Raw genomic sequence first — 13,162 nt, 5'->3', positions numbered from 1 at the left:
CGCAAAGGGGGTCCCAGACAGCGTACAGTGGGTCCCAGATAGCGCACAGGGGGTCCCAGACAGCGCACAGGGGACATGCGCTCTGTCTATTTCCCCCCTTGCGCGCTATCTCTTACCCCCTTGTGCGCTATCTGGGACCCCCTGTGGGCTGCCTGGGGTCCTGTGGGCTGCCTGGGGCTCCTGTGGGCTACCTGGGGCCCTGTCTTCTGCCAGGGGCCTCGTGTGCTGCCTGGGGCCCCTGTGCCCTGCCTGGGGCCCCGGTGGGTTGCCTGGGGTCCTGTGCGCTGCCTGGGGCCCCGTATGCTGTTTGGGGCTCCGTGCACTTCCTGTGGCCCCTGTGCTCTTCCTGGGACCCCTCTGTGCTGCCTGGGGCCCCTCTGTGCTGCCTGTTGCCCTGTGCACTATCTGGGGCCCCTGTGCACTTCCTGTGGCCCCTGTGCTCTTCCTGGGACCCCTCTGTGCTGCCTGGGGCCCCTCTGTGCTGCCTGTTGCCCTGTGCACTGCCTGGAGCCCCGTGCGCTTCCTGTGGCCCCTGTGCTTTTCCTGGGGCCCCTCTGTGCTGCCTGTTGCCCTATCTGGGGCCCCGTGCACTTCCTGTGGCCCCTGTGCTCTTCCTGGGACCCCTCTGTGCTGCCTGGGGCCCCTCTGTGCACTATCTGGGGCCCCGTGCACTTCCTGTGGCCCTTGGGCTCTTCCTGGGGCCCCTTTGTGCTGCCTGGGGCCCCTCTGTGCTGCCTGTTGCCCTGTGCACTGCCTGGAGCCCCATGCGCTTCCTGTGGCCCCTGTGCTTTTCCTGGGGCCCCTCTGTGCTACCTGGGGCCCCTGTGCGCTGCCTGTGGCCCCGTGCGCTTCCTGGGGCCCCTGTGCTCTTCCTGGGGCCCCTCTGTGCTGCTTGGGGCTCCTCTGTGTTGCCTGGGGCCCCTCTGTGCTCTTCCTGAGGGCTCTCTGTGCTGCCTGGGGCCCTGTGCGCTGCCTGGGGCCCTGTGCTCTGCCTGAGGCCCCTGTGCGCTGCCTGAAGCCCCTGTGCGCTGCCTGGAGCCCTGTGTGCTGCCTGGGGCCCTGTACTCTGCCTGGGGCCCTCTGCGCTGCCTGGGGCGCCTGTGTGTTGCCTGGGGCCCTGTGCGCTGCCTGGGGCCTTGTGCGCTGCCTTGGGCCCTGTGCGCCCGTTTGCTGCCTGGGGCTCCGTTATTGATTATATCACTCAATGGTTCTCAAAAGGCTGAAAAATCTGATCTACAGCAGCTGGGGTATATTCTGACCTGGAGGGGTATAATCTGGATTAGTCCAATTTGTACCCCGGGGTATAATCTGGCCTAGGGCTCTTTAACCCCGGGTATATTCTGGGCGGGGGGGGGGGGGTTAATCTAGCCTGTTACACCGGCGAGATCATGGATGAGCAACGGAAGAGGGACAACAGCCCCGATCTTTGCTCCTTCCCCCCTACTCTGTACCTTGCTGGCGTAGTCACAGCGGTGGTCGCACACGCTCTCGTGTCTGCAGTGATGACTTCGGGCTGTGCATCCTCCATTACACAGAAGTGCTCCGGGTTCTCACGCACTGGCTGATTTAGCTGTCAGTAACGGCGTGGGGGGTTGTTGTTGCGTTGGATGAAAGGTATGAGCAGAACGCGCTCCCACACGTGATAGCGGAGAAGATTGGCGCACCAGGTGGGCTGCGGGCCCACTCATCGGTGACATCACAACCTCCACAGTAATGAGCACGTGCAGCGCACAAATTAGCCGCCTATAATTAGATTTCTCTGCCTCTCTGAAATTCTCGTTTGCTACCAGAATAGCTATCGTCTGCCAGAAGCAGAGCGCCGCTGCGTCAGAGATCCATGTATGTGTCCTCTGAAGGCGCAGAATCGGAGCGACCGTATACAGTGGAACATATCTTGTATGTTCGGCCCTTATAGCATTCACAAGTGGGCTGTCAGGGGGTGACTTAGGGGTCCCAGAGCAAACGCAGATGCCCTATTTTGCATTTTTTATCCCTTCGCTGTGCAAGTAGGTAAATTAAAGGTCCTGCCCAGGATGTGCCACAGTAGGGTAAGGTCTGGCATGGTGATAATGTGGCCAGTAGCCTGCGGCATCGGGCTCAGCACTGGAGTTCTCACATAGACCATTGTACACTCGGTTATAAGTAATTTAAAGAGGCTGTCTGGGGGCATCAAGACAGAAGAGGACCTACAGATCGTGGGGGTCCGACCGCTAGGACCTGATGAACTGATCGGCAGAACTGGGAATATTTATTCCCATCATAGCACTTTTATCCCTTTTATACTCAACTCATTAATTCTCTTTGGGACTGTCAGAAAAAGCTGAGCGCAGCGCTCTGCAGTCACATAGAGAATGAATGGAGCGAGCACTTAGTAATCACATAGAGAATGAATGGAGCGGGCACTCAGCAATCACATAGAGAATGAATGGAGCGGGCACTCAGGCACATAGAGAATGAATGGAGCGGTCACTCAGCAATCATATAGAGAATGAATGGAGCGGGCACTCAGCAGGCACATAGAGAATGAATGGAGCGGGCACTCAGCAATCACATAGAGAATGAATGGAGCGGGCACTCAGCAATCATATAGAGAATGAATGGAGCGGGCACTCAGCAATCATATAGAGAATGAATGGAGCGGGCACTTAGCAATCACATAGAGAATGAATGGAGCGAGCACTTAGTAATCACATAGAGAATGAATGGAGCGGGCACTCAGCAATCATATAGAGAATGAATGGAGCGGGCACTTAGCAATCACATAGAGAATGAATGGAGCGAGCACTTAGTAATCACATAGAGAATGAATGGAGCGGGCACTCAGGCACATAGAGAATGAATGGAGTGGTCACTCAGCAATCATATAGAGAATGAATGGAGCGGGCACTCAGCAGGCACATAGAGAATGAATGGAGCGGGCACTCAGCAATCACATAGAGAATGAATGGAGCGGGCACTTAGCAATCACATAGAGAATGAATGGAGCGGGCACTCAGGCACATAGAGAATGAATGGAGCGGGCACTCAGCAGGCACATAGAGAATGAATGGAGCGGGCACTCAGGCACATAGAGAATGAATGGAGCGGGCACTCAGGCACATAGAGAATGAATGGAGCGGGCACTCGGCGCCCATGGAGCGGGCACTCAGCAATCACATAGAGAATGAATGGAGCGGGCACTTAGCAATCACATAGAGAATGAATGGAGCGGGCACTCAGGCACATAGAGAATGAATGGAGCGGGCACTCGGCGCCCATGGAGCGGGCACTCAGCAATCACATAGAGAATGAATGGAGCGGGCACTTAGCAATCACATAGAGAATGAATGGAGCGGGCACTCAGGCACATAGAGAATGAATGGAGCGGGCACTCAGCAATCACATAGAGAATGAATGGAGCGGGCACTTAGCAATCACATAGAGAATGAATGTAGCGGGCACTCAGCAGGCACATAGAGAATGAATGGAGCGGGCACTCAACAATCTCTTAGAGGATGAATGGAGCGGACACTCAGCAGGCACATAGAGAATGAATGGAGCGAGCACTCAGCAGTCACATAGAGAATGAATAGAGCGGGCACTCAGCAGTCACATAGAGAATGAATAGAGCAGGCACTCAGCAGTCACATAGAGAATGAATGGAGCGGACACTCAGCAGGCACATAGAGAGTGAATGGAGTGAGCACTCAGCAGTCACATAGAGAATGAATGGAGCGGGCACTCAGCAGTCACATAGAGAATGAATGGAGCGGGCACTCAGCAGTCACATAGAGAATGAATGGAGCGGACACTCAGCAGGCACATAGAGAATGAATGGAGCGAGCACTCAGCAGTCAGATAGAGAATGAATGGAGCGGGCACTCAGCAGTCACATAGAGAATGAATGGAGCGAGCAGTCACATAGAGAATGAATGGAGCGAGCACTCAGCAGTCACATAGAGAATGAATGGAGCGAGCACTCAGCAGTCACATAGAGAATGAATGGAGCGAGCAGTCACATAGAGAATGAATGGAGCGAGCAGTCACATAGAGAATGAATGGAGCGAGCACTCAGCAGTCACATAGAGAATGAATGAATTCAGCACTCAGCAGTCACATAGAGAATGAATGGAGCGAGCACTCAGCAGTCACATAGAACATGAATGAATTGAGCACTCAGCAATCTCAGAGAATGAATGGAGCGAGCACTCAGCAATCTCAGAGAATGAATGGAGCGGACACTCAGCAGACACATAGAGAATGAATGGAGCGAGCACTCAGCAATCTCAGAGAATGAATGGAGCGAGCACTCAGCAGGCACATAGAGAATGAATGGTGCGAGCACTCGTAATGTATGTACACAGTGACTGCACCAGCAGAATAGTGAGTGCAGCTCTGGGGTATAATACAGGATGTAACTCAGGATCAGTAATGTACTATATGTACACAGTGAATGCACCAGCAGAATAGTGAGTGCAGCTCTGGGGTATAATGCAGGATGTAACTCAGGATCAGTAATGTAATGTATGTACACAGTGACTGCACCAGCAGAATAGTGAGTGCAGCTCTGGGGGATAATACAGGATGTAACTGAGGATCAGTAATGTAATGTATGTACACAGTGACTGCACCAGCAGAATAGTGAGTGCAGCTCTGGGGTATAATACAGGATGTAACTCAGGATCAGTAATGTAATGTATGTACACAGTGACTGCACCAGCAGAATAGTGAGTGCAGCTCTGGAGTATAATACAGGAGATAACTCAGGATCAGTAATCGAATGTATGTACACAGTGACTGCACCAGCAGAATAGTGAGTGCAGCTCTAGAGTATAATACAGGATGTAACTCAGGATCAGTAATGTATTGTATGTACACAGTGACTGCACCAGCAGAATAGTGAGTGCAGCTCTGGGGTATAATACAGGATGTAACTCAGGATCAGTAATCTAATGTACGTACACAGTGACTGCATCAGCAGAATAGTGAGTGCAGCTCTGGAGTATAATAAAGGATGTAATTCAGGATCAGTAATGTAATATATGTACACATATATGTACACAGTGACTGCACCAGCAGAATAGTGAGTGCAGCTCTGGAGTATAATACAGGAGATAACTCAGGATCAGTAATGTAATGTATGTACACAGTGACTGCACCAGCGAATAGTGAGTGCAGCTCTGGAGTATAATACAGGATGTAACTCAGGATCAGTAATGTAATGTATGTACACAGTGACTGCACCAGCAGAATAGTGAGTGCAGCTCTGTAGTATAATACAGGATGTAACTCAGGATCAGTAATGTAATGTATGCACACAGTGACTGGACCAGCGAATAGTGAGTGCAGCTCTGTAGTATAATACAGGATGTAACTCAGGATCAGTAATGTAATCTATGTACACAGTGAGGCCGGGGTCACACATGCGTGTTTTACGGACGTAAGAGCGCAGAAACTACGTCCGTAAAACTCGCATTACATACGGCACAATTATTCTCAATGGGGCTGCTCCTATTAGCCGTATATTACGGTTCAGTATTATACGGCGTTCTACGGCCGTATAAAATCGCAGCATGCTGCGTTTGTCAGCGTATTGCGCAAAAAAATCCCCAATGAAAGTCTATGGGGGCGAGAAAAATACGGATTCCACACGGACCAGCAGTGTGACTTGCGAGAAATACGCAGCGGTGTTAGTGAAAAGTCGGTAATTCAATTGCCGGCTTTTCATTTCTCCTGCACAAACCCGACAGGATATGAGACATGATTACATACAGTAAACCATCTCATATCCCCTTTTTTTTGCATATTCCACACTACTAATGTTAGTAGTGTGTATGTGCAAAATTTCAGCGCTGTAGCTGCTAAAATAAAGGGTTAAATGGCGGAAAAAATTGGCGTGGGCTCCCGCGCAATTTTCGCCGCCAGAATGGTAAAGCCAGTGACTGAGGGCAGATATTAATAGCCAGGAGAGGGTCCATGGTTATTGGCCCCCCCCCCCCGTGGCTACAAACATCTGCCCCCAGCCACCCCAGAAAAGGCACATCTGGAAGATGCGCCTATTCTGGCACTTGGCCACTCTCTTCCCACTCCCGTGTAGCGGTGGGATATGGGGTAATGAAGGGTTAACGCCACCTTGCTATTGTAAGGTGACATTAAGCCAGATTAATAATGGAGAGGCGTCAATTATGACACCTATCCATTATTAATCCAATTGTTTGAAAGGGTTAAAAAAACACACACACATGATTTAAAAGTATTTTAATGAAATAAACACACAGGTTGTTGTAATAATTTATTGTTCTCTCAATCCATTTCCAGGCCTTCGCTTGGCAAAATAATAAACGCACAAGATACATACCTTCTGCTGAACCGTCTCGTCCCACGAAGTAATCCATCTGAAGGGGTTAACTAATATTACAGGCAGGAGCCCTGCTAATGCAGTGGTGTGCTCCTGCTTGTAATCCCCGGCGAATGAATGAAATGTAGGTCATTGACCTACATTTCCTTCAGTCACGGTCATGCGCCCCCTGGTGGATGTCCTCATATGACCTGGAGCGTGGGAAAAAGTTCCCAGGCTGCAGTTCATGAGAACATCCAGCAGGGGCGCATCACCGCGACTCAGCACCCGGGGATTACAGGCACGAGCGAGTGGTTTATCGCAGCTCGTGCCTGTAATATTAGTTAACCCCTTCAGATGGATTACATTGTGGGACGTGACGGTTCAGCTGAGGGTATGTATATTGTGCGCTTATTATTTTGCCAAGCGAGGGCCTGGAAATGGATTGAGAGAACAATAAATTATTAAAACAACCGCTGTGTTTATTTCATTAAAATACTTTGTAATCATGTGTGTGTGTGTGTTTTAACCCTTTCAAACAATTGGATTAATAATGGATAGGTGACATAATTGACGCCTCTCCATTATTAATCTGGCTTAATGTCACCTTACAATAGCAAGGTGGCATTAACCCTTCATTACCCCATATCCCACCGCTACAGGGAGTGGGAAGAGAGTGGCCAAGTGCCAGAATAGGCGCATCTTCCAGATGTGCCTTTTCTGGGGTGGCTGGGGGCAGATGTTTTTAGCCACAGGGGGGGCCAATTACCATGGACCCTCTCTAGGCTATTAATATCTGCCCTCAGTCACTGGCTTTACCATTCTGGCGGAGAAAATTGCGCGGGAGCCCACGCCAATTTTTTCCGCCATTTAACCCTTTATTTTAGCAGCTACAGTGCTGAAATTTTGCACATACACACTACTAACATTAGTAGTGTGGAATATGCAAAAAAAAGGGGGATATGAGATGGTTTACTGTATGTAATCATGTCTCATATCCTGTCGGGTTTGTGCAGGAGAAATGAAAAGCCGGCAATTGAATTACCGGCTGTTCACAGATCTCGCGCTGAATGAAATCTAAATACAGAATATATATATGTGTCTCAATGACATATATATATATATATACTGTATATATGTTTTCCCGAACATTTGAGCACATAAATCCATTAGATGTCGGTTTTGCAAGCCTGCGTGAAAATCTCGCAGTACGGATGCCATACGGATTACATACGGAGGATGCCATGCGCAAAATACGCTGACACACCCTGACTACGGATCACTATTTTGGGAACATTTCTCCGTATTACGGCCGTAGTACGGACGTATAATACGTGGCGTATTGTCTTACGCCAAGTGTGACCCCAGCCTGACTGCACCAGCAGAATAGTGAGTGCGGCTCTGCAGTATAATGCAGGATGTAACTCAGGATCAGTAATGTAATGTATGTACACAGTGACTGCACCAGCAGAATAGTGAGTGCAGCTCTGGGGTATAAAACAGGATGTAACTCAGGATCAGTAATGTAATGTATGTACACAGTGACTGCACCAGCAGAATAGTGAGTGCAGCTCTGGGGTATAAAACAGGATGTAACTCAGGATCAGTAATGTAATGTATGTACACAGTGACTGCACCAGCAGAATAGTGAGTGCGGCTCTGCAGTATAATGCAGGATGTAACTCAGGATCAGTAATGTAATGTATGTACACAGTGACTGCACCAGCAGAATAGTGAGTGCGGCTCTGCAGTATAATGCAGGATGTAACTCAGGATCAGTAATGTGTTGTATATATTGACCGTACAGGTGATGGTTTCTTGTTTCCTTCCACTAATCAATTTGTCGTCTCAGTTTCTTAGATTTTTCTTTAACGTCCTAAACCTGAACACGTGGATAAAAGATGAATGGAGTCAGATCTATGATTCAGATTATGTGAAGGAAAACTGGATTACGCCATTACTGAAGTGAGTGTAATGTGTCTTGTTGTATCATGCACAGGGCAGGCGATTCATGGTGCTCCGACCTCGGGCAGCATTAACCACAGTCTGCTTCACAAGAGCAGCGCTCGGGCGTTTCAGAAAAAATATAATTTTCAGCCCCGAACAGCTTTTTCCAGCTTTTCTCTCACTTTTGGAGAAACCTGTCAATCACTTGTAGCAGCGCTGGCCAGCGCCGGCAGAGGGGATCTGACGATTGTGGCAGCGCCATGGAAGTTGGGGACCTAATAAAGGATCTCAGATCGGCCATGTCAGTCCTTCTATTACCTAGACTCATGGGTTATAGGATAACCAGAAGTTTGTGGTTTTTTTTTGCACTCATTGTTTTCTATAGGTGAAAAAAAAATGCTGCAAAAACTCTGAAAGGAAAACAAACAAACTGTGCTTTGCCCACCCTCCCCTAGTCCAGCACTAACTTTCCACCACTACTCACGGTGTCTGTTACTGTCCTGTCTGCAGCCCTGACGTTATATTGACAGCGCTGCAGACGATCAGTGAGCTAAACCGTTGTGCCAGAGATAACGTCACGAGTAGTTATTGTCTGCAGCGCTTTCAATCTCTGACATCAGCCCTGCAGAACCTGACGCACATTGGGAGCTGCAGCTCCGGACCTGGGAAGGGTGAGCAAAGCATGTTTTTTTGTTTTTTTTTAAACAATAAAGCCCTTATACACTATATAAAAATAGGTATAACTATTGCGGGAAAGTAAAAAAAAAAACTGAATCCAAAACTGGCCACAGCACAAAGGGTTAACGTGTGTTTTACTGGGGATCTTCATTCATTTCCCATGCCCTCCCCCGCCCCACCAGTCACTGCACGTATTTATTGCTGATCGTCTCCCTCTATGTTACATGCTGTGACGAGTTCACGTTTTTTTCTCCACTAGGTGGCAGCCTGAAGTCCTGAATTTACTAGATTCCATTGAAAGTAAGATGGCGAACGGGGCGGATATAATAAAAGGCTCCAAAGTGACGGAAGTGAAGGAGTTCAGTATAACAAAGCCTAAGGCCAGAACTATACCGGTGCCACAGAAAATACCCGCCCAAAAGCCTCACCAACCGGTCAGTCCGCTACGGGGCGCTCTATGGTTCGGGGTTCATTATGGAACAACGAGGTTCTTCAGCAGCTGCAGTTGTGTCTTGTACAGATGTGTCCCAGAACATAGAGATTGCAGCACTTCTGTCTGTGTTTATTAATCTACAGACATGAGTGGGACTGCGCTGCAATACTACACACAACCTGCAGCCAGGGGGAGCGCTGTGGTGTTTATTCTAATCCTGTGTAATCCTTTTTATAGGCTCATTCTCATATTGTGCAGTGATGACATTTGGATAAATTCTGCCATATCTTCCTGGTTGGTTTCCCGTTTAGGCTATGTGCACACGCTGCGGATTACTCTGCAGATTTTTCCGCACTGATTTTGGTAAATCCGCAGGTAAACCACACTGCGGATTTCCTGCGGAATTACCACGGATTTACCGCGTTTTTTGTGCGGATTCCACCTGCAGATTCCTACTATGGAGCAGATGTAAACCGCTGCAGAATCCGCACAAAGAATTGACATGCTGTGGAATAAACAACGCTACGTTACCGCACGTTTTTTTCCCGCAGCATGTGCACTGTGGATTTTGTTTTCCATAGGTTTACATGGTACTGTAAACACAAGGAAAACTGCTGCAGATCCACAGCAAAATCCGCAGCATGTGCACATAGCCTGAACCAGGGAATGAAGAGAGAGCTCTGGTAGACTGCTGCCTCCTCATCAAATAATACACATCTCAGCTGCTGCAGAACTTCATAATACACACGCCAGCTGCTGCAGAACCTCATAATACATCTCAGCTGCTGCAGAACCTCATAAGGCCGGCCTCACACTAGCGAGTTTTACGGACGTATGAGCGCATAAACTACGTCCGTAAAATACGCATTACACACGGCCCAATGATTCTCTATGGCCCAGCTCCCATCTGCCGTATATTACGGATCCGTAATATACGGTCTTGTACGGCCGTAGAAAATCGCAGCATGCTGTGTTTGTCACCGTATTGCGCAAAAAAATCGCCAATGAAAGTCTATGGGGGCGAGAAAAATACGGATTCCACACGGACCAGCAGTGTGACTTGCGAGAAATACGCAGCGGTGTTAGAGAGAAAAGCCGGTAATTCAATTGCCGGCTTTTCATTTCTCCTTCACAAACCCGACATGATATGAGACATGGTTTACATACAGTAAACCATCTCATATCCCCTTTTTTTGGCATATTCCACACTACTAATGTTAGTAGTGTGTATGTGCAAAATTTGGGCGCTGTAGCTGCTAAAATAAAGGGTTAAATGGCGGAAAAATTTGGCGTGGGCTCCCGCGCAATTTTCTCCGCCAGAGTGGTAAAGCCAGTGACTGAGGGCAGATATTAATAGCCAGGAGAGGGTCCATGGTTATTGCCCCCCCCCCCTGGCTACAAACATCTGCCCCCAGCCACCCCAGAAAAGGCACATCTGGAAGATGCGCCTATTCTGGCACTTGGCCTCTCTCTTCCCATTCCCGTGTAGCGGTGGGATATGGGGTAATGAAGGGTTAATGTCACCTTGCTATTGTAAGGTGACATTAAGCCAGATTAATAATGGAGAGGCGTCAATTATGTCACCTATCCATTATTAATCCAATTGTATGAAAGGGTTAAAAAAACACACACGTTATTAAAAAGTATTTTAATGAAATAAACACACAGGTTGTTTTAATATTTTATTGCTCTCTCAATCCACCTGAAGATCCTCGCTCTGAAAAATAATAAACCAACAATATACATACCGTCAGATGATCTGTCACGTCCCACGAAGTAAATCCATCTGAAGGGGTTAAATAATTTTACAGCCAGGAGCTGTGCTAAAGCACTCGCTCGTGCCTGTAAACCCCGGGTACTGAAAGGAAAGCAGAGTGATCTGTACTTACCTTGAGTTGTGGTGATGCAACTCCTTCAGATGGATTTACTTCGTGGGACGTGACAGATCATCGGAAGGTATGTATATTGTTGGTTTATTATTTTTCAGAGCGAGGGTCTTCAGGTGGATTGAGAGAGCAATAAAATATTAAAAGAACCTGTGTGTTTATTTCATTAAAATACTTTTTAATAATGTGTGTGTGTGGTTTTTTAACCCTTTCATACAATTGGATTAATAATGGATAGGTGTCATAATTGACGCCTCTCCATTATTAATCTGGCTTAATGTCACCTTACAATAGCAAGGTGACATTAACCCTTCATTACCCCATATCCCACCGCTACACGGGAGTGGGAAGAGAGTGGCCAAGTGCCTGAATAGGCGCATCTTCCAGATGTGCCTTTTCTGGGGTGACTGGGGGCAGATGTTTTTAGCCGGGGGGTCCAATAACCATGGACCCTCTCTAGGCTATTAATATCTGCCCTCAGTCACTGGCTTTACCACTCTGGCGGAGAAAATTGCGCGGGAGCCCACGCCAATTTTTTCCGCCATTTAACCCTTAAATTTAATAGCTACAGCGCTGAAATTTTGCACATACACACTACTAACATTAGTAGTGTGGAATATGCAAAAAAAAAGGGGATATGACATGGTTTACTGTATATAAACCATGTCTCATATCCTGTCGGGTTTGGGAAGGAGAAATGAAAAGCCGGCAATTGAATTACCGGCTTTTCACAGCTATCGCGCTGAATTAAATCTAAATACAGAATATATATATATGTGTCTCAATGATATATATATATATATATATATATATATATATATATATATATATATATATATATATATATATATATACTGTATATATGTTTTAACGAACATTTGAGCACATAAATCCATTAGATGTTGGTTTTGCAAGCCTGGGAGAAAATATTGCAGTACGGATGCCATACGGATTACATACGGAGGATGCCATGCGCAAAATACGCTGACACACCCTGACTACGGATGACATACGGATCACTATATTGGGGACTTTTCTGCGTATTACGGCCGTAAAAAACGGACCGTATTTACATACGCTGAGTGTGAGGCCGGCCTAATACACATGTCAGCTGCTGCAGAACCTCATAATACATCTCAGCTGCTTCAGAACCTCATAATACACCTTAGCTGCTGCAGAACCTCATAATACACCTCAGCTGCTGCAGAGCCTCATAATACACACGTCAGCTGCTGCAGAACCTCATAATACATCTCAGCTGCTGCAGAACCTCGTAATACAACTCAGCTGCTGCAGAACCTCATAACACAACTCAGCTGCTGCAGAAGCTCATAATACACCTCAGCTGCTGCAGAACCTCATAATACACCTCAGCTGCTGCAGAAGGTCATAATACACCTCAGCTGCTGCAGAATATCATAATACACCTTAGCTACTGCAGAACCTCATAATACACCTCAGCTGCTGCAGAACCTCATAATACACCTTAGCTGCTGCAGAAGCTCATAATACACCTCAGCTGCTGCAGAACATCATTATACACCTCAGCTGCTGCAGAACATCATTATACACTTCAGCTGCTGCAGAAAATCATTATACACCTCAGCTGCTGCAGAAGGTCATAACACACCTCAGCTGCCTCAGAACCTTATAATACACCTCAGCTGCTGCAAAACCTCATAATACACCTCTGCTGCTGCAGAGCATCATAATACACTTCAGCTGCTGCAGAACATCATTATACACTTCAGCTGCTACAGAACAGCATAATACATCTCAGCTGCTGCAGAACCTCATAGACATGGGAATCCTTATTAATAAAAGTAATGTAAAATGAAGCGGTGAAGGCCGAGGTGCGGGGAATATTCACCCGGGAGGGATCTCCTGTACGGTAACGGGATC

At 47.6% G+C, this 13,162-nt stretch overlaps 1 protein-coding gene across 4 annotated transcripts in view; it reads left to right on the top strand.

The window, feature by feature from the left end:
• CFAP99 (cilia and flagella associated protein 99) overlaps nt 1–13,162 on the top strand; it is an 82,796-nt gene that overhangs the window by 34,856 nt on the left and 34,778 nt on the right. For all 4 annotated transcript variants that reach the window (XM_077280177.1, XM_077280175.1, XM_077280178.1 and 1 more), the window contains 2 exons: nt 8,169–8,281; nt 9,201–9,375. In XM_077280177.1, coding sequence (XP_077136292.1) covers nt 8,169–8,281; nt 9,201–9,375 — 288 coding nt within the window. The remainder of the gene's footprint in view (nt 1–8,168; nt 8,282–9,200; nt 9,376–13,162) is intronic.

This window comes from Ranitomeya variabilis, chromosome 1, assembly GCF_051348905.1.
Source record: "Ranitomeya variabilis isolate aRanVar5 chromosome 1, aRanVar5.hap1, whole genome shotgun sequence".
In the NCBI taxonomy this organism is placed as follows: Eukaryota; Metazoa; Chordata; class Amphibia; order Anura; family Dendrobatidae; genus Ranitomeya; species Ranitomeya variabilis.
Note: the sequence above shows the minus strand (reverse complement) of the source record. Positions and strands in the feature narration are given on the sequence as shown.